The sequence below is a fragment of the Salvelinus namaycush genome, chromosome 22 (assembly GCF_016432855.1).
Source record: "Salvelinus namaycush isolate Seneca chromosome 22, SaNama_1.0, whole genome shotgun sequence".
Classification (NCBI taxonomy): Eukaryota; Metazoa; Chordata; class Actinopteri; order Salmoniformes; family Salmonidae; genus Salvelinus; species Salvelinus namaycush.
Genome location: NC_052328.1, coordinates 15,539,858 through 15,561,994, shown reverse-complemented (window position 1 = coordinate 15,561,994; position 22,137 = coordinate 15,539,858). Strand labels below are relative to the sequence as shown.

The following is a 22,137-nucleotide window of genomic DNA, read 5'->3' as shown; positions in this document are numbered from 1 at the left end:
TGCACATCATGGGCACATTCCTATGAAAACATTAGTTAGTGACCTAATGAGACTCTTAATGGAACGTTCTCTGAAGTTATGGGAGCGTTTGTTGTTAGCTGGTATGTGCAATACATCTGCAGAGCTTGCCAGGGAAGTTAGATATACTGCACAAGAACACTTGAAACAATACCGGTTGTAACATATCCCAAACAACCCCAACCCCCAAAAGTACATTTTCAAAACCCATACATCATGTTTTGTGTTAGATTCTAATGACTAAAACAAAGTGAATGTCTCTCCTGAGATTTATTAGACAATAAAAAGGATTGCTCTGAAAACAAGTTTATAATTGATCATTTACATCATAAAGCTTTGCATATTATTACTTTGATAAAATATTTGAATGTACACAGTTCAAATACAGTTATATATTAGAAAATAAACTCTGGCTTTTGATAAAACCATACAGTATGTATAAAACACATCAAGCGACACCGTTCTGAGAAATGTACAGATCTGTCAGTCTTGATATAACCCACACACCCTTTAAATGACTGCAAAATAACAAAGGCCTGATTTGGAATAGGAAGGTAAAAGGCAAAAAGAAAGCATATGTGCAGTATATTTATGTGTGCCTACAGTATGTGTGCATGTCTCTGTTACTGCATGATCTCAAAATCACAGCTTAATCTGAAAGTAAATCAGTACAACGTGATATTGTATCCTACTCTTCCCATGATTTATTTGTGGCAGCCAATCCAGCTTTTTGACCTATCAATGGTCATACTGAAGGAAAAAAAGCTATTTCTGAGTTTTGGAATGCAGCCAGCCTCTCTCTCAGAGCCACTATCAGGGGACGGAGGAGGAGCTGTCAAACTCCAGCGATCCATTCTCCAGGGTTCCGTATCCGTTCATCTTCCTCAGTTTGAGCTGGTCGGGATGGCCCAGGCCCTGGGTCTCTGGCACCGCCTCCTTGGAGGCGAACATCTGGCTGATCTCCACAAACGTCTTGTTCTTGGTCTCGGGGATGACGAAGAACACAAAGGCCGCCACCGCCAGACACACGCAGCAGAACACCAGGTAGCAGTAGGACCCAGCGGACATCTGACACCAGGGAGGGAGGGATGGACGGACAGTCAGACACAGGGTTTCGATTCTAATATTCATAGTGTTTGGCCCTGATTTGTGTTTTTTTTTAGCAAAGGCATTGGCCATGCTGAGTGAGGGTGGACACCATGTTAGATAAGATGCCATGTTGAGTCTGGACCGAGGCCATGCTGGGTGGGAGCCAACGCCATGTCAAGTAAAGCCATGTAAGGAAGAAGCAGCGCCATGCTGAGGCCAGGCAAAGTAGAATACCACCCCCGGGCAACACACATATACACGAAAGGATGGAAGCAACACAGTGTCAGCTGCACTGCAGAGCCCCTGGAGCAGGCTAGGGGTCAAGTGCCATGCTTTTGGGCACAACGGCAGTAGGTGGCACCTGAAGTTCTGATGCCAGCAACCCTGATGCTGCCATGTTAAGTAGGGGCACAGCCAGGTCAAGTTAATTGAGGGCAGAGGGCATATTATTAAGTGAGGACAGAGGCCATATGAAATAAGGACAGATTAAGTGAGAGCAGAGGCAGTTGGTTACCTGTAGGAAGGGGAAGACGAAGCCCACTGTGAAGTTGGAAATCCAGTTGAGGGATCCTCCCACAGTGTAGGCTGCTGGGCGGTGAGACTGTTTAAACAGCTCTGCCGTTATCAGGAAAGGAACGCCCGCTACAATACATACACTGACCGTTAGTACACTGCACACACACACATTCAACCAATAATTTCAGCCCATATACAAACACAGACTATGTAAACACACTGACAGGTAGAGTGATAAAGGGGCTTTAAGAAGAGCTCTTTATCTACTGTAGCTACATATCCAGGAAGTAAGTAAACGGGTATACATAACAACTTAATGAAACCAGTCATAACACCTTCATGAGTGTTGCAGTATAATTCATAACAACCTTCAACAGCATTCATACAGCGTTTTCAAAATAAAAGTCCCCTCGAATAAAATGTTAATCTTCCAATTTATATTTTTACTGTCACAGTACCCAAACCCCTGACACACTATTCACACACCAGGCTGGGAGCAGCACACGGTCAGCCTTACAGTATTACCGCTGTAGCAGTTTAGGGGTTAAATGAACTGCTTAAGGCAACAATAGCAGTAGGGGATGGCACCAGCCCTAGGTGCAGCATCTTTCAAATACATAAGCTAGCTGCGTTTGATTGAGCTTGCCTGGCGCAATGGACTCAATGGAACAGTCACAAAAGTGTAAACCCGACCTGCCAATCTGTCACTCCAGGCAGGCTCAAGAAAACGTTCAGGCAAACTATTTAAGCCCAGCTCTGGATGGCACCTGAGCAATTGTTTACCATTGTAATGTGGTAGTAAGCGATCTAATCCTGTTTGGTCACAAGTGATGAATATGCAACGCCTTGTGTTACTACACTGCTAATGACCCCTTGAATGAACATGAGCCCAGGCTGCCTTATTTGTGCATAATTATTCGTGCCTCATCATTGTGGGTGGCGGAGGAATAACACTTTCGACTGATGAGGAGTTAGGCCCCCGATTCATTATTCATCTTGATTTGCTGTTGAGCGGCAGCATTCATCACCTTTCTGACCAATGAGGCGTGATGAGGCCTAATTAAAGACAGGATCCTAGACAGAATGAGCCAATCCACTAAGGACCAGAGGGGGATGTAGTTCGGGTATGTACATACATACGTCCCTCTACAGAATACTCTCTCATTTGTCTATCTTATAGGGGATATAGACTTTATCATCATCACACACAGGCAGATAATCAGGAGGTGAGATCAAGGCCATTAGCTGCATTAACAAGCGCTCAACTTTGACCTCCAGAGGGCGCCATTTCAATACACACCAGGGGGTCGGAAACCAGCAAATCTGGCAACACACCCCGGTGTGTCCCTGTATGAAGCCTGGATGTGTGTGTGTGTGTGTGTTTGTGTGTGCGTGCCTGCATGTGTGCTCTCTGCTCAAATGAATGGAAAGTAAATGTATAACTGAAAGGAGAAGAGTAAGGTAGAGTAAGTAGAAGAATGCAGCTCACCTGGCCCAATGCAGAAACCAGCGATGATACCGACCACGCATCCAACACTGACATAACGCATGAATGGTAAGTGAACCTGTAAGCATAGTGTAGTGGAAGACACAAGACGCCATGACCTAACTTAGTCAGTATATTCCATAAGGAGATTTCTATTATAGTTGGCCGCATGCACTCTTAAATCTCCACCCGGTACAGCCAGAAGAGGACTGACCACCCCTCGGAGCCTGGTTCCTCTCTAGGTTTCTTCCTATATGTTCCTGCCTTCTAGGGAGTTTTTCCTGGCCACTGTGATCCTGCCTCTGCATTGCTTGCTCTTTGGGGTTTCAGGCTGGGGATCTGTAAAGCTCTTTCTGACAACTGCTGAAAATGGCTTTATAAAATGCATTTGATTGATTGATAAACTATACTAAAGTACTCTCTGTCGTATCAGAAGGATAGAATTAATATAGTAAAAACACAAATGCAGTGCACCCTACCTCCCATCCACGCACATACCACAAATACACACCTGTAGAACGAGGGAGAGAGTGATCCCAGCGCAGCAGAATCCCATGACTAGAAACCCCCCGATGATGAGAGGCCTCCTGCCCAGCTTCTCTATGGTAAAACACTACAGAGAGAGAGAGAGAGAGAGAGAGAGAGAGAGAGAGAGAGAGAGAGAGAGAGAGAGAGAGAGAGAGAGAGAGAGAGAGAGAGAGAGAGAGAGAGAGAGAGAGAGAGAGAGAGAGAGAGAGAGAGAGAGAGAGAGAGAAACACAAGATACAAAGAGATGGAAAGCAACAAAACATGAATAACACAACCATTAAAAGAGAAAACTATGACAGGGCAAACTTACAACCAATCCCATGTCTCCTCCATAGACTCACCCCGATGAGGCCGGCAATGATCTCAATGGCTCCTGTACCCACCGTAGTGTACTGGATCTCTGGGTCTGGGATGCCCGCGTTCCTAAAGATGTCGTTGGTATAGAACCAGAGCTACAATAGAGAAAGACACTTTTGAGCTTGAGGGGCATGGGCACAAGTGGGACAGCCTGGCACAGGTGGCACAGCATGGGCACAGAGTAACAGTGGACAACCACTCACATTCAATTGATTTCAATTTGGGGCTTTGGGGAGGTTAACTTTAGACAGGGGGGTAATCAGGAGTCGGAGCAGTTGGAGGTAGTAAGAAACCAACACACACACAAGTCTACACACCCATTAAACACACTCCTCTCTCCTGCTGCAGTCACAGAACAGTGTCAAGGCTTGCCACCGGTCACCTCCACTTAGCCTACAGCTCACCTCTGGTATCTGCCTGATACCATCATCCTCATCACCATCACCACCGTCTTCATCCTCACTACCTGTGTTTCAGAGCTGCCTCAAATAGATTGCCAAAGCTAATTAGCTGCTAAAAATACATTGCAGAGATGAGGCTGCTAATGAGTTCAGCTCTGATGGGTAAAATGTGCACTTGTTGGCCCCAGTGTCCTGGTAATCATTTGAATAATTAATGCATCTCAGTAGCATAATTCAGGAAGGGATTTAGCTAATCGTATTGCTGTTAAATGATGACTCGTAGTTTTGGCTTCTTCACCACATGATCACATGAGGCTTGTAAAAGATGAGGAATCATTCATTCAACCTCAGCCTTTCAACTGAGCCTCTCGGTGTAGTGGGCCCAACTGTAATGGGTGAGAGGGGGAAGAAGGTGAGAGAGGGAGGAACTTGGGGGAATGGGAGAAGAGGGTGAGAGAGGGATAAGAGGTGGAGTGTAGGAGAGAGAGAGGGTGAGAGAGTAAGGAAAGGACATGCAAATGGCAGAGCAGGGTGTGATAGGGGTGAAAACGGGTAAAAACGGGTGAAAAGAGAGAGGTAGAGAGAGGGTGAGGAGTGCTAAAAAAGGAGTAACAGAGGGATAGAGAGATATGAGAAGGAGAGGAGCACCATAGCGAACAGCTGAGTAATCTTACAGCGTCTATACCGGAGAGCTGCATGCCGATGTTGATGACCACCACACTGAGCAGCTGCCAGCGCACCAAAGGGTCCAGTATCAGTCGCCATACCGACACCGTCTCCACCGACGACAGAGAGCGCTGCTCCTCCTGCATCTCCTCAATCTCTGACTGGATGTTACACTTGGCCCGGTACCACTTCAACGCTGACGTAGGAAATAAAACAGGAAGTTACACTTGAACCAGGCAATGACAATGCTTTTGTATCAAATGAAAATGAAATATGACTTGAACTTTGTCATTAATGGTTAACTAAACAGTTTGGCACATGACTAGAATTGCCAACGTTGCCACAGGAAATAAGCATAGCCCTGAGGTTACACTATTCACACACTAAGTATGTGTCCCTGTCTCAATGGTGTCGTCTAGCATGCTGACCTATAATGGTGGCGTGGACATTGTGCTTCTCAATCAACAGGTATCGTGGGCTCTCCGGAAACCATGGCAACAGCATCAGCTGGATGAAGGTGGGTATCACCACCAGAGAAAGAAACAGGGGCCAGTGATCCTCCTGTAACCATGAGAAAACGACACAACCATCACCTACATGATGTACAGCTGTACACCAGTGGAGGCTGCTGAGGGGAGGACGGTTCATAATAATGTCCAGGACGGAGCAAATGGAATGGCATCAAACACGTGGAAACCATGTGTTTGTATTTGGTACCATTCCACTCCGTTCCAGCCATTACCACAAGCCCGTCCTCCCCAAGTAAGGTGCCACCAACCTCCTGTGCTGTACACACATAACCCCAAAAATGCAACACGCAAACCATTGAAAATGAATCCATCTCTAAACTTATGAACGGCAAGTGTAAAGCTTTGGCGTACCTTCCCCAGAATTTCGTGTAGACCCAGGATCTGGGCCGAGAAGACCCCAGCACAAATGAAGAGGCTGGGCACGAGCCCCAGGAAACCACGCATGTTCTTAGGAGCTATCTCCCCCAGGTACATGGGCACCACACTCAGAGAGATACCTACACAACACAACAATGACGATGTGGACGTTTTTTCAACGACCAAAAATCAAGAAAAGACACAGCAGTGAGCAAACGTTCACTTTCTTGTTATTGCTACATTCAGAACTTTGCCCAGCTACCGTGCCACGTTTATACCGTATGTATACATTCCTGACTGATTCAACCGTGACCCATTCCTGAACCTTGACCCTTATCCTATAACCTTAACTCTAACTCTCAACCCTGAACCTTACCCTTCTCACTGAGTGGGCACGCTGATGTGTTTGTACCTGAGTGGATCCCTGTGACGAAGCGGCCAAAGATGACCATCTCTGGAGAGCCACAGATCCTGCTGAAGCCCATGAGAGATCCAGCGATGAACACCAATACCGTCGAGTTCACCACTGTGCCTTTCCTACACGCACGCACGCACACACACACATTATGGTTGGCTCTGTCCACCATTAAAATGTGTAGTTTATCAGAACTAGCTAATTAATGTACCAATGTATGAAGCTGTGCATAAAAGCATGTGGACCAGAGGCAATAGCAGGTACACCTTCATTACTTCTATGACATAGAGTAGTAAAGTCTCCCCCTGATATACAGTCAGGGAGGGCGTTTTGAGTTCTGGTCGCCCATAAAACACCGTTGGGTGATGAAACTGATCAGCTCATAACTGGGCTCGTAAATTGTTCTCTTTCATTTGCATGTAAATGTCCAGTCAGATCACGTGAGTCCTTCAGATAAATGAGATCTAAGCCTGCACTGAATACAAAACACTCTTTAGAGGGCTGGCAAGAGGAGACAGAGATCGCACTGACTGTACTCCAAAAGGTATAGGGGACAGAGAGTGTGCACTTTAAAGGGTAGAGGGAACAGAACGAGTGTAGCACATTGGGTAGCTTGTACAAAGAGTTTAAACTCTAAATGGCAGTGTAACTAAACATTATGCACTCTGAAAGGCAGACAGGACGAACAGCGTGCACTCTGAAGGGCAGAGGAGAGCAAAGGAGGGAGGGCATGGTCATCCCTGGGATCAGAGGGCAGAAGGTCACTCAGGGGTGATAGATGAAGGCGCTGCTCTAACGCCCTCAGTTGTGTGCATGTGTGTGTGTGTGTCTGTGTGTGTGTGTGTGTGTGTGTGTGTGTGTGTGTGTGTGTCTGTGTGTGTGTGTGTGTGTCTGTGTGTGTGTGTGTGTGTGTGTGTGTGTGTGTCTGTGTGTGTGTGTGTGTGTCTGTCTGTGTGTCTGTGTGTGTGTGTGACTAGCTCAGAATGCCAGGCAGGGTGGCAGGGTGGCAGTGCCCAGAGCTCCAGATTCTGCATTGTGTCTCTGAGGCTGTTCATGTCAACTGGCCAACAGCCACCCTGCAGCCACAGTGTCTGGAGGTCTCAGGCATTGGCCTAAACCAAAACAAAGGTCTTCAAAGGACAGAACTTTCCAAATCTTTACAGATGAACACTGACTCGAATGGGGAGCAGAGAATATTGTGTAAAACCTGTATAGGAGTGTGTGTCACTGGGAGTGTGTGTATGGGGAGCGTGTAAGGGTCTCACCTGCCGAACCTGGTGACGAGCATGCCCACCATGAGGGATCCCAGTAGACCCCCAATGGCAAAGACAGACACGGTGAGTGAGTACATGAGGGTCAGAGCCTCCCCATCCAGCCCCGTACCATTACGGTTCACTGACGTCCTGTTGTAGAAGTCCTTAATGTACTGTGGGGGAGAGTGAAACAGGGAGAGAGAGCGAGAGAAACAAAGAGGGGAGAGATGAATGGGAAGCATATAACAGTATTACTACTGTTAATCACTATGATTTATTTCATGTGTTCCTGTGCTCTTGCTTTGTCAGTGTAAGATACCTATCATGCCAATAGAGCTCATTGAGTAGAATTAAATTGAGAGGGGCAAAGAGATGTTATCACATAAACTTGGTGTGACACAATTCAAATGACTGTATGACACACAGTATGCTTACAGCACACAATGTGTTACATAATGTCACTAAGACCTCAATTTGTTACCAGCATCAAACTGTACAAAACACTATATAACTATCATTCTTACGTTCCCAAAATGCCAATGTCAATGAGAAAGCCCCACTTACATTTAATCCATCTCTATCTGGCCAATGAGAGCCTATAGACGGGAACGCAGAATCACAACCAAACTGGGAGTCCTTGTCATGTGGCCCATGCTTCTCCTCTCTCCCTGGCATTTTCAGGTCACAGACCAGGACTAATTCAATTCCACTGCTATGTCCTTTTTTTTAAACCTTAACCTCTTAATCTACAGTGTGGTCAATTCAGGATCAATTCAACCACTCACAGACTCAGGCGAGGAACGGTGAGAAAGGAAGAGACCTTGCACTGTGTGTGTGTGTGTGTGTGTGTATGTGAATGTGTGTGTGTGTGTGCGTGTGTGTGTGTGTGTGCGTGCGTGTGTGTGTGTGTGCGTACACGTGTGTGTACATGTGTGCGTGCGTGTGTGTGTTCTGATGATAGTAAACAGACCTTAGTGTATTTCAAACATACAATCAGAAGCATTTTGGTCATGCTCTATTTCACAGTTCACTTGACCAGGTATTAAACAATATATCTGGTGGCAGTGTTCCAACTATATCTCTACACTTCCAACTATAGAAGTGGAATGGACAACTGTTGGCCTAGGCTTTACTTTACAGTCGAGCTGTTAACCTAACAGAGTCTTTCTTGGTAGTCTTAAACAAATTGACTTTGGGAAGAAAAGTTTACACCTCACACACATGGTAATAGTCTTAAAATAAGAAGACACCTGTACCATGTCAGATATAGAGTTGAAATGTATTCAATTTTGAGTTTGCATCCCAATAATACACTTTATATACACTGAGTGTACAAAACATACATAAAGAACACCTTCCTAATATTGGGTTGCAACCCCCCCCCCCCCCCCCCCCCCCCCAAACTGGTGTGCTTCAATCATTTGTCAGGCCCATTCACCCTCTGAATGGCACACATACACAATACATGTCTCAATTGTCTCAAGGCTTAAAAATCCTTCTTTAACAAGTGACATCAATAAGGGATCATAGCTTTTTCCTGGATTCACCTGGTCAGTCTATGTCATGGAAAGAGCAGGTGTCTTACATTTTCTATACACTCAGTGTGCATCACAGAAGACTGAAATATAACAAAACCGGTTGACATAGAAACATGTTTATTATTTAGGAAATTATTAAACATTTTAATAACATTCCACCCATGAACCCACTAGAGGGTGATTTGGTAATTAACTGCAATTAAAAAACACATGGTAAAATTGTAAATACACCGTCTACTTCCTTAAAAGTGTAACGGAGTGTTCTGGTGGGTGTTAAAACATAGGAACCCGATGTAGAACAGCATGAAATTTCAACATAAGATTGACTTACAGTACCAGTCAAAAGTTTGGACACACCTACTCATTCCAGGGTTTTCTTTATTTGTACTATTTTCTAAATTGTAGAATAACAGTGAAGACATCAAAACTATGAAATAACACATATGGACTCATGTAGCAACCATAAAAGTGTTTATAATTGAGATTCTTCAAAGTAGCCACCCTTTGCCTTGATGACAGCTTTGCACACTCTTGGCATTCCCTCAACCAGCTTCATGAGGTAGTCACCTGGAATAACCAACACAACTGATGGTTATTTCATAGTTTTGATGTCTTCACTATTATTGTACAATGTAGAAAATAGTCAAAATAAAGAAAAACCCTTGAATGAGTAGGGGTGTCCAAACTTTTGACTGGTACTGTACATGGGAATTGATCCACAAATTATAATCTCGCTAAATGTTTCTAGTGGCTAGTTTAAAAAAGAACAGTGTGGGTTGCAGTCACTCCTTGCCCATAGACTACTTTCAAAGTAAGATAACAAATATTTGTACATGTAAATGAATGTAAATCTTATTTGACAGTCCTGCTATTTACCTAGTATTATGTCTTAGCAAATACTGCACCAGCCACCACCAATTGAAACAAGAATATAAAGCAAGCCTTTTACTGCTCCAAACCCCAACAGTCAACACCGGTAACCAGTGGCCTGTATTTGGGCTAAAGGGACAAATAGACAAAACCCAATGACCCCAACAGTGACCCTATAGCTGCTGTGCGTTTTGTTCCCAACCTTACTTTGCTACCTGACAACTTTACGGTTTTTACTATTTAATTACCGTTTATATTTTTAGTTTTTCCCTCACTCAACTTTTTTTCATTCAACTTTTTCACTCCGGACGTTTTATCTGGACGTGGTTCGTCAGGACTTCCAACAGCCGAAGCTAAGTAGTAACATTAACATGATGCTTTCTAATTGCAGTCGCTGTACTCATAATATACAGGAGAACGATCGCTTTACGGCGAGGATAGCTGTGCTGCAAGCCCAGCTTCAGACGCAATCGTTAGGCAAGGGTTATTTCAGTGTAGGAAAGGATGAAACAGCATCTGTGCCACCAGTAAGTACAGATAGTAACGTTAGTATAAATCCCCTCGCACGTTCCCCGCAGCCGGACAACTTTCTCATGGCTTCTGGAGGGAAATGCTGTAGGAATGCTCAACCGGTGTCCCTCATTCAGCCGACAGAAACTTTCAACCGGTTCTCCCCATTAAGCAGCGAGTCGGAGTCAGAGGCCGAGCCTTCTCTGGTCTCTACTCCTCCCGTTACGGGGTCTGAGACGCCGAAGGCTCCCACCATTAGCTCTGACAAATTGAAAACCCTAGTCATTGGCGACTCCATTACCCGCAGTATTAGACTTAAAACGAATCATCCAGCGATCATACACTGTTTACCAGGGGGCAGGGCTACCGACGTTAAGGCTAATCTGAAGATGGTGCTGGCTAAGGCTAAAACTGGCGAGTGTAGAGAGTATAGAGATATTGTTCTCCATGTTGACACCAACAATGTTAGGATGAAACCGTCAGAGGTCACCAAGCGCAACATAGCTTCAGCGTGTAAATCAGCTGGAAAGATGTGTCGGCATCGAGTAATTGTCTCTGGCCCCCTCCCAGTTAGGGGGAGTGATGAGCTCTACAGTAGTCTCACAACTCAATCGCTAGTTGAAAACTGTTTTCTGCCCCTCCCAAAAGATAGAATTTGTAGATAATTGGCCCTCTTTCTGGGACTCACCCACAAACAGGACCAAGCCTGACCTGCTGAGGAGTGACGGACTCCATCCTAGCTAGAGGGGTGCTCTCATCTTATCTACGAACATAGACAGGGCTCTAACTCCCCTAGCTCCACAATGAAATAGGGTGCAGGCCAGGCAGCAGGCTGTTAGCCAGCCTGCCAGCTTACTGGAGTCTGCCACTAGCACAGTCAATGTAGTCAGTTCAGCTATCCCCATTGAGACCGTGTCTGTGCCTCGACCTAGGTTGGGCAAAACTAAACATGGCGGTGTTCGCCTTAGCAATCTCACTAGAATAAAGACCTCCTCCATTCCTGCCATTATTGAAAGAGATCGTGATACCTCACACCTCAAAATAGGGCTACTTAATGTTAGATCCCTCACTTCCAAGGCAGTTATAGTCAATGAACTAATCACTGATCATAATTTTGATGTGATTGGCCTGACTGAAACATGGCTTAAGCCTGATGAATTTACTGTGTTAAATGAGGCCTCACCTCCTGGTTACACTAGTGACCATATCCCACGTGCATCCCGCAAAGGCAGAGTTGTTGCTAACATTTACGATAGCAAATTTCAATTTACAAAAAAAAGAAAAGTTTTTGTCTTTTGAGATTCTAGTCATGAAATCTATGCAGCCTACTCAATCACTTTTTATAGCTACTGTTTACAGGCCTCCTGGGCCATATACAGCGTTCCTCACTGAGTTCCCTGAATTCCTATCGGACCTTATAGTCATAGCAGATAATATTCTAATTTCTGTTGACTTTAATATTCACATGGAAAACTCCACAGACCCACTCTAAAAGGCTTTCGGAGCCATCATCGACTCAGTGGGTTTTGTCCAACATGTCTCTGGACCTACTCACTGCCACAGTCATACTCTGGACCTAGTTTTGTCCCATGGAATAAATGTTGTGGATCTTAATGTTTTTCCTCATAACCCTGGACTATCGGACCACCATTTTATTACGTTTGCAATCGCAACAAATAATCTGCTCAGACCCCAACCAAGGAGCATCAAAAGTCGTGCTATAAATTCTCAGACAACCCAAAGATTCCTTGATGCCCTTCCAGACTCCCTCTGCCTACCCAAGGACGTCTGAGGACAAAAATCAGTTAACCCCCTAACTGAGGAACTCAATTTGACCTTGCGCAATACCCTAGATGCAGTTGCACCCCTAAAAACTAAAAACATTTGTAATCAGAAACTAGCTCCCTGGTATACAGAAAATACCCGAGCTCTGAAACAAGCTTCTAGAAAATTGTAACGGAAATGGCGCCACACCAAACTGGAAGTCTTCCGACTAGCTTGGAAAGACAGTACCGTGCAGTATCGAAGAGCCCTCACTGTAACGGCAGTCTAAGTCGTCCTCCTCCTCAGACGAGGAGAGGCGAGAAGGATCGGAGGACCAATGTGCAGCGTGGTAAGTTTCCATGATTTAATGAACATGAAAACAAGACACTATACAAAATAACAAACAAACTAACCGTCACAGTCCCGTGTGGCACAAACACTGACACAGAAAACAACCACCCACAAATCCCCAACACAAAACAAGCCACCTATATATGATTCTCAATTAGGGACAACGATTGACAGCTGCCTCTGATTGAGAACCATATTAGGCTGAACACAGAAACAGACAAACTAGACACACAACATAGAATGCCCACCCAGCTCACGTCCTGACCAACACTAAAACAAGCACAACACATAAGAACTCTGGTCAGGACGTGACACTCACTGCTTCTCGATCATCCTATTTTTCCAACTTAATTGAGGAAAATAAGAACAATCCGAAATGTCTTTTTGATATTGTCGCAAAGCTAACTAAAAAGCAGCATTCCCAAGAGAGGATGGCTTTCACTTCAGCAGTAATAAATTCATGAACTTCTTTGAGGAAAAGATCATGATCATTAGAAAGCAAATTACGGACTCCCCTTTAAATCTGCGTATTACTCCAAAGCTTAGTTGTCCTGAGTCTGCACAACTCTGCCAGGACCTAGGATCAAGGGAGACACTAAAGTGTTTTAGTACTATATCTCTGACACAATGATGAAAATAATCATGGCCTCTAAACCTTCAAGCTGCATACTGGACCCTAATCCAACTAAACTACTGAAAGAGCTGCTTCCTGTGCTTGGCCCTCCTATGTTGAACATAATAAACGGCTCTCTATCCACCGGATGTGTACCAAACTCACTAAAAGTGGCAGTAATAAAGCTTCTCTTGAAAAAGCCAAACCTTGACCCAGAAAATATAAAAAACTATCGGCCTATATCGAATCTTCCGTTCCTCTCAAAAAAATTTGAAAAAGCTGTTGCGCAGCAACTCACTGCCTTCCTGAAGACAAACAATGTATACGAAATGCTTCAGTCTGGTTTTAGACCCCATCATAGCACTGAGACTGCACTTGTGAAGGTGGTAAATGACCTTTTAATGGCGTCAGACCGAGGCTCTGCATCTGTCCTCGTGCTCCTAGACCTTAGTGCTGCTTTTGATACCATCGATCACCACATTCTTTTGGAGAGATTGGAAACCCAAATTGGTCTACACGGACAAGTTCTGGCCTGGTTTAGATCTTATCTGTCGGAAAGATATTACTCCAGTGCTAGCCTCCCTATACTGGCTTCCTGTTAAGGCAAGGGCTGATTTCAAGGTTTTACTGCTAACCTACACAGCTTCCAATCACTTCCCGATGTCTGGCAGTCAGTGTGGTTTGTTTTTATATTTTGTGAGGACATTTTTTTTTTTTTTAAAGCATGTTCAATGTCATGTTTGTGTGATTTTGGGCTTGCTCCTACCTATCTTTCCGATTTGGTCCTGCCGTACATACCTACACGTACGCTACGGTCACAAGACGCAGGCCTCCTAATTGTCCCTAGAATTTCTAAGCAAACAGCTGGAGGCAGGGCTTTCTCCTATAGAGTTCCATTTTTATGGAATGGTCTGCCTACCCATGTGAGAGACGCAGACTCGGTCTCAACCTTTAAGTCTTTACTGAAGACTAATCTCTTCAGTAGGTCATATGATTGAGTGTAGTCTGGTCCAGGAGTGTGAAGGTGAACGGAAAGGCTCAGGAGCAACAAACCGCCCTTGCTGTCTCTGCCTGGCCCAGTTCCTCTCTCTCCACTGGGATTCTCTGCCTCTAACCCTATTACAGGGGCTGAGTCACTGGCTTACTGGTGCTCTTCCATGCCGTCCCTAGGAGGGGTGCGTCACTTGAGTGGGTTGAGTTGCTGACGTGGTCTTCCTGTCTGGGTTGGCGCCCCCCCCTTGGGTTGTGCCGTGGCGGAGATCTTTGTGGGCTATACTCGGCCTTGTCTCAGGATGGTAAGTTGGTGGTTGAAGATATCCCTCTAGTGGTGTGGGGGCTATGCTTTGGCAAAGTGGGTGGGGTTATATCCTGCCTGTTTGGCCTTGTCCGGGGGAATCATCGGATGGGGCCACAGTGTCTCCTGACCCCTCCTGTCTCAGCTTCCAGTATTTATGCTGCAGTATTTTATGTGTCGGGGGGCTAGGGTCAGTCTGTTATATCTGGAGTATTTCTCCTGTCTTATCCGGTGTCCTGTGTGAATTTAAGTATGCTCTCTCTAATTCTCTCTTTCTCTCTTTCTTTCTTTCTCTCTCTCGGAGGACCTGAGCCCTAGGACAATGCCTCAGGACTACCTGGCATGATGACTCCTTGCTGTCCCCAGTCCACCTGGCCGTGCTGCTGCTCCAGTTTCAACTCTTCTGCCTGCGGCTATGGAACCCTGACCTATTCACCGGACGTGCTACCTGTCCCAGACCTGCTGTTTTCAACTCTCTAGAGACAGCAGGAGCGATAGAGATACTCTCAATGATAAGCTATGAAAAGCCAACTGACATTTACTCCTGAGGTGCTGACTTGTTGCACCCTCGACAACTACTGTGATTATTATTATTTGACCATGCTGGTCATTTATGAACATTTGAACATCTTGGCCATGTTCTGTTATAATCTCCACCCGGAACAGCCAGAAGAGGACTGGCCACCCCTCATAGCCTGGTTCCTCTCTAGGTTTCTTCCTAGGTTTTGGCCTTTCTAGGGAGTTTTCCCTAGCCACTGTGCTTCTACACCTGCATTGCTTGCTGTTTGGGGTTTTAGGCTGGGTTTCTGTACAGCACTTTGATATATCAGCTGATGTAAGAAGGGCTATATAAATACATTTGATTTGATTTGGATACAATTAGCATTAGCTTTGGGCTGTGGGAGACAGTTGGCATTAGCTTTGGGCTGTAGAATACAGTTAGCATTATCTTTATGCTGTAGGATATATTTGGCATTAGCTTCGGAGAGATTGGTTCTACAGTCATTCCAACTGCATGGCCTCAACTGCATTCCTTCTGATAGAGCAGCCTGGTTCCTCACTCAATCCACATTCCTGACGACAACAAACCCTTCACAGATGCACACACAGTTTAAACTACCTCACACTGAAAAATCATTTTCATTTTAACTATCAGTGTAAAAATGTAGGCTAAGCATCAGACTTTCACATTTTTTGTGTGAAAGCATGGACTCATCATGGTGAGCAGTATTAGATACAGCATTGGGGGTCTCACTCTGATGTACATGAGGGTAAGAGCGTAAAAGATACAGTGCATTCGGTAAGTATTCAGACCCCTTGACTTTTTCCACATTTTGTTACGTTACAGCCTTATTCTAAATGGATTAAATTGTATCTTTCCCCTCAATAATCTACACACAATAGCCCATAATGACCAAGCAAAAACAGATTAAGAAGTTTTTGCAAGTTTATTAAAAATAAAAAACTGAAATATCACATTTACATAAGTATTCAGACCCTTTAGTCAGTACTTTGTTGAAGCCCCTTTGGCAGCGATTACAGCCTTGAGTCTTCTTGGGTATGACGCTACAAGCTTGGCTCATCTTTATTTGGGGAGTTTCTCCTATTCCTCTCTGTAGATCCTCTCAAAGTCTGTTAAGTTGGATGGGCGTCACTGCAAAGCTATTTTCAGGTCTCTCCAGAGATGTTCGATCGGGTTCAAGTCCGAGCTCTAGCTAACTCAAGGACATTAAGAGACTTGTCCTGAAGCCACTCCTGCGTTGTCTTGTCTGTGTGCTTAGGGTCGTTGTCCTGTTGGAAGGTGAACCTTCGCCCCAATCTGAGGTCCTGAGCACTCTGGAGCAGGTTTTCATCAAGGATCTCTCTGTACTTTGCTCCGTTCATCTTTCCCTCGACCCTGACTAGTCTCCCAGTCCCTGCCGCTGGCTGAAAAGAGTTCAATCTTGGTTTCATCAGACCAGAGAATCTTGTTAATCATGGTCTGAGAGTTTTTAGGTGCCTTTTGGCATACTCCAAGTGGGCTGTCATTTACCTTTTACTGAGGAGTGGCTTCCGTCTGGCCACTCTACCATAATGGCCTGATTGGTGAAGTGCTGCAGAGATGGTTGTCCTTCTGGAAGGTTCTCCCATTTCCACCAAAGAACTCTGGAGCCCTTCTCTTGCTCAGTTTGGCCGGGCGGCCAGCTCTAGGAAGAATATTGGTGGTTCTAAACTCCTTCCATTTAAGAATGATGGAGGCGACTGTGTTCTTGGGGACTTTCAATGCTGCAGATATGTTTTGGTACCCTTCACCAGATCTGTGCCTTGACACAATCCTGTCTCTGAGCTCTATGGACAATTCCTTTGACCTCATGGCTTGGTTTTTGCTCTGACATGCACTGTTAAATGTGGGACCTTATATAGACAGGTGTGTGCCTTTCCAAATCATGTCCTATCAATTGAATTTACCACAGGTGGACTCCAATCAAGTTGTAGAAACATTTCAAGGATGATCAATGGAAACAGGATGCAACTGAGCTCAATGTCGAGTCTCATAGCAAAGGGTCTGAATACTTATGTAAATAAGGTATTTATGTTTTTTATTTTTAATAAATTTGCAAACATTTCTAAAATCCTGTTTTCGCTTTGTCATTATGGGGTATTGTGTGTAGATTGATGAGGAAAAAAATTGATATGACCCATTTTAGAATAAGGCTGTAACGTAACAAAATGTGGAATAGTCAAAGGGTCTGAATACTTCCCAAATGCACTGTATATGTGAGATGTATACCCATAATTCAAACTTCATAATTCAAATTGATGTCCGTGGGACACAGTCCATAGTCACATAGCCAATAGTGTAGACTGGTGAAAGTAAACTGAATTCTAAATTTAAATGTAACTTCAACGATCACGCAAATCTCCGTTGACATCAACAATACATGATTTGGGTGAGATTCCGGGTTCCACAAGTTAGGAGTGGCCGTGGCAGAGTATTCAATACAGGAAAGTATGGAATGTACAATGCAGATAATATGAGTGTAGTTCAATGGCCTTACCATGGCAGGGGAGTTGACCACTGCCAGGTTGTAGCCATAGAGCATGGAGCTCCCAAAGGAGGTGAGGAACGCTACTGCCAACAGAGATGAAGTCAGGTGCTGCAGAGAGAGAAAGAAAGGGATAAAGGGAGATTATCTCATAGAAAATGTGTACAGTAAACTTGTCATAAACCAACATCTAATGTTTTATTATTTGGTTTGTACTCCAGCCTTTGCTCTTGAGGAGTTCATTTGTTCTGTCATTTACAGTCAAAGGTTTAAGATTTGTGTGAATATGAATGACAGTCAAAGTTGTCTTTACTGTTGGGCTCTCATTCATCTCTTCTATGGCCTTTAGTTTGGAGGAATCCATGGGTCTGAGGAACTGTTGGTATAAGCCACATTAACCCTTAACATGTTAATTATGTGACTGTATCTGGTGGAGAATCTGTAGAATCTACACACACAACCACACACACACACACACACAAACACACGCACACACACACACACACACACAATCATTCACACACACAACAGGGTATTACTATAAGTGTGAGAACTTTTTGGGGACAAACAATCGGTTCCTTTTCAAAATCCTATTTTTCCCTAACCCCTAACCTTAACCCCTAACCCTATATTCTAACCCTAACCCTTAAGCCTAAAATAGCCTTTTTCCATGTGAGGACAGGCCAAATGTCCCCACTTGTTTACAGTGATGATCATTATTGGGATATTGATTTTACTTCAGGGAGCTACAAAACACCATGAATATATTTGGGCCAATCTCATGTGGAAATTCCCATATACATGTTATTCCTCAGCCTGGTCTCATAGACTAGACGTATCATAGTAAAAGTAAATTAGTATGATATGTTATGTTTGGTACGGTTACATACACTCTTAGAAAAAAGGGTTCCAAAACGGTTCTTCCGCTGTCCCCATACAATAACTCTTTTTGGTTCTAGGTAGAACCATTTTTGGTTCCAGGTAGAACACCTTTGGGTTCCATGTAAGGAATCCAAAAGGGTTCTACCCGGAACCAAAAAGGGTTATTCAAAAGGTTCTCCAATGGGGACTGCCGAAGAACCCTTTTAGGTTCTATATAGCACTTTTTTTTCTAAGAGTGTAAGACAGAAGGTTACATCTACCAACCTAAAGGTTGCGTGTTCAAATCTCTTCACGGACAACTAAAGCATTTTATCTAATTAGCAACTTTTCAACTACTTACAACTGTTTAGCTACTTTGCAATTACTTAGCATGTTAGCTAACCTTTTCCCTAACCTTAACGCTTTTAGCTAACCCTTCCCCTAACCCTAACCATAACCCTTTAACCTAACTCCTAACCTTAACCCTAACCCCTAGCCTAGCTAACGATAGTCAGCTAGCTAACATTAGCATTAGCTACCTAACTACCTGGCTAACATTAGCCACAACAAACTGGAATTCGTAACACATCATACGTTTTTCAAATTCTTAACATATTGTACATTTTGTAAATTTCTAACACATACGAATTGTAATTCGTAATATATCATCTGAAATGGATGATGAACATCCACAAATGAATACATACCATACAAAATATATTATACTAATGGAGAGGATCAGATTTACGTAAAGTATAATATGAAATGCTCTTAGACCAGTTTGCATTAGTCAGAAATTAGGGCCAGATGCCCATCCTACAGTTGAAGTCGGAAGTTTACATACACCTTAGCCAAATAGATTTAAACTCAGTTTTTCACAATTCCTGACATTTATTCCAAGTAAAAATTCCCTGTTTTAGGTAAGTTAGGATCACCGCTTTATTTTAAGAATGTGAAATGTCAGAATAATAGTAGAGAGAATGATTTCTTTCAGCTTTTATTTCTTTCATCACATTCCCAGTGGGTCAGAAGTTTACATACACTCAATTAGTATTTGGTAGCATTGCCTTTAAATTGTTTAACTTGGGTCAAACGTTTTGGGTAGCCTTCCACAAGCTTCCCACAATAAGTTGGGTGAATTTTGGCCCATTCCTCCTGACAGAGCTGGTGTAACTGAGTCAGGTTTGTCGGCCTCCTTGCTCGCACACACTTTTTCCGTTCTGCCCACAAATGTTCTATTGGATTAAGGTCAGGGCTTTGTGATGGCCACTCCAATACCTTGACTTTGTTGTCCTTAAGCCATTTTGCCACAACTTTGGAAGTATGCTTGGGGTCATTGTCCATTTGGAAGACCCATTTGCGACCAAGCTCTAACTTCCTGACTGATGTCTTGAGATGTTGCTTCAATATATCCACATCATTTTCCATCCTCATGATGCCATCTATTTTGTGAAGTGCACCAGTCCCTCCTGCAGCAAAGCACCCCCACAACATGATGCTGCCACCCCAGTGCTTCACTGTTGTGATGGTGTTCTTCGGCTTACAAGCCTCCCCCTTTTTCCTCCAAACATAACAATGGTCATTATGGCCAAACAGTTATTTTTTTGTTTCATCAGACGAGAGGACATTTCCTTTGTCCCCATGTGCAGTTGCAAACCATAGTCTGGCTTTTTTATGTCGGTTTTGGAGCAGTGGCTTCTTCCTTGCTGAGTGGCCTTTCAGGTTATGTCGATATAGGACTCGTTTTACTGTGGATATAGATACTTTTGTACCTGTTTCCTTTGCTGTTGTTCTGGGATTGATTTGCACTTTTCGCACCAAAGTACGTTCATCTCTAGGAGACAAAACGCGTCTCCTTCCTCAATGGTATGACCGCTGCGTGGTCCCATGGTGTTAATACTTGCATACTATTGTTTGTACAGATGAACGTGGTACCTTCAGGTGTTTGGAAATTGCTCCCAAGGATGAACCAGACTTGTGGAGGTCTACAATTTGTTTCTGAGGTCTTGGCTGATTTCTTTTGATTTTCCCATGATGTCAAGCAAAGAGGCACTGCGTTTGAAGGTAGGCCTTGAAATACATCCACAGGTACACCTCCAATTGACTAAAATGATGTAAATTAGCCTATCAGAAGCTTCTAAAGCCATGACATCATTTTCTGGAATTTTCCAAGCTGTTTAAAGGCACAGTCAACTTAGTGTATGTAAACTTCAGACTCACTAGAATTGTATTACAGTGAATTATAAGTGAAATAATCTGTCTGTAAACAATTGTTGGAAAAATGACTTGTGTCATGCACAAAGTAGATGTCTCAACAGACATGACAAAAATTTAGTTTGTTAACAAGAAATTTGTGCAGTGGTTGAAAAACTTGTTTTAATGACTCTAACCTATGTGTATGTAAACTTCCGACTTCAACTGTATGTATACATTACCTTTCTTACTATAATAGCCTCATGGGGCCTAAGATTAGTTGAAATGCTTTCTAACAAGTGATGAGGTGGAACGGATAGGACAAGCATAGGGGCTCAAGCCACAGTTCAGAATAGAATAGTAATGTTTAATACTCTGGTCCAGGACCAGTGGAACGCAGAACACGATGGAGGTGAACTTCACCCAGGTCAGGTCAGGGAACTTAATTTGGGCACTAAGTGGTCAGATGCAGTCACTTGCCTACCACACACACTTGAGAAAGGTTGTGTAGACTAGACGTTGTCTTGTGACATGTAATGAGTGCTAACCTCCTCTTCTGAGGACAGAGGCATGATGTTTAAGTAAAGATAAAGTATTGACTTGTCAGTCATAATATGGGTTCAAACGTTACTATGTAAAATAAAGACACGTTTAGGTGCATCTAGCCTATCGCTGACAGTGATTTCTCATGTAACATTTAGGCGCCTATGTTCGTACAGAGCAATGTTAATTTACAGATGTCAATATGTCAGGCATATTTTAATTCAATATAGTGTAGCGCGACCCTGTGTTTATATGCGCGGGTATCGACTCGGCCACTTGGACATGCTTTTGTGGCAGTCGATGCCGCGCTCATAAACACAGGGTCGCTACAATAAATATGGAACATTGTTTATAACAAGTTTATACATAAAGTATTGCATCCAAGATAGGACATTAGGTAAAGAATGTGAACTTTTATGAATGACATAGCAAAATCAAACAGAATAGCAGGTCATTTACAAAAACAAACTTGCATGAAAATCTTACCGACGTTATTTTCCCTGGTGGCGTTATTAAGACTTCTTCAGCCATTTATGAATCTTTCATTAAATATTTCCTCTTTAACTTTCGGCGGTGGGAAAAGAAAGATGCTCGAACTACTTTTTTATTTAAGCTACCGGCATCACAGCAAAACTCATTTTGAGAAGACAGGCGTGGTCATAGTTGAGACTAAAAAACAACGCAGTTGCAGGTTACAGTGTCGCCTTTTTGTTAATCTATAGCGTGTCGGCCCTCTCCTTCGGGTAGTGATGCCCTCCGTTCTGGTTAACAAGTAGGCTTGAGACCAGTGTCATCACATGATGGCGAACAACGTGATGCCTAGAGAAAGACATGCTGAAATCAATTAGCTAAGTGAATTTACAAAGCCCGAGTACTACAGCAGACTGGGAGAGGAGAGAGGAGGCTACTTATAGGCCCAACCGTGAGTTACAGTAGCCTAGCTGACAAATATGAGGAC

General features: G+C 43.8%; 1 protein-coding gene across 1 annotated transcript; it reads right to left on the bottom strand.

Annotated features, from left to right (window-relative positions):
• Positions 1-831: 831 nt before the first annotated feature.
• Positions 832-21,710, bottom strand: slc2a15a (solute carrier family 2 member 15a). The gene is made up of 12 exons (XM_038960931.1): positions 21,666-21,710; positions 17,595-17,693; positions 7,629-7,789; positions 6,361-6,485; positions 5,943-6,088; positions 5,490-5,622; positions 5,070-5,257; positions 3,979-4,089; positions 3,621-3,722; positions 3,113-3,188; positions 1,622-1,749; positions 832-1,086 (listed from the first exon to the last, which is right to left on the bottom strand). Exons 1-12 carry the CDS (start codon positions 21,708-21,710, stop codon positions 832-834), a joined length of 1,569 nt encoding a protein of 522 aa, XP_038816859.1.
• Positions 21,711-22,137: the final 427 nt, after the last annotated feature.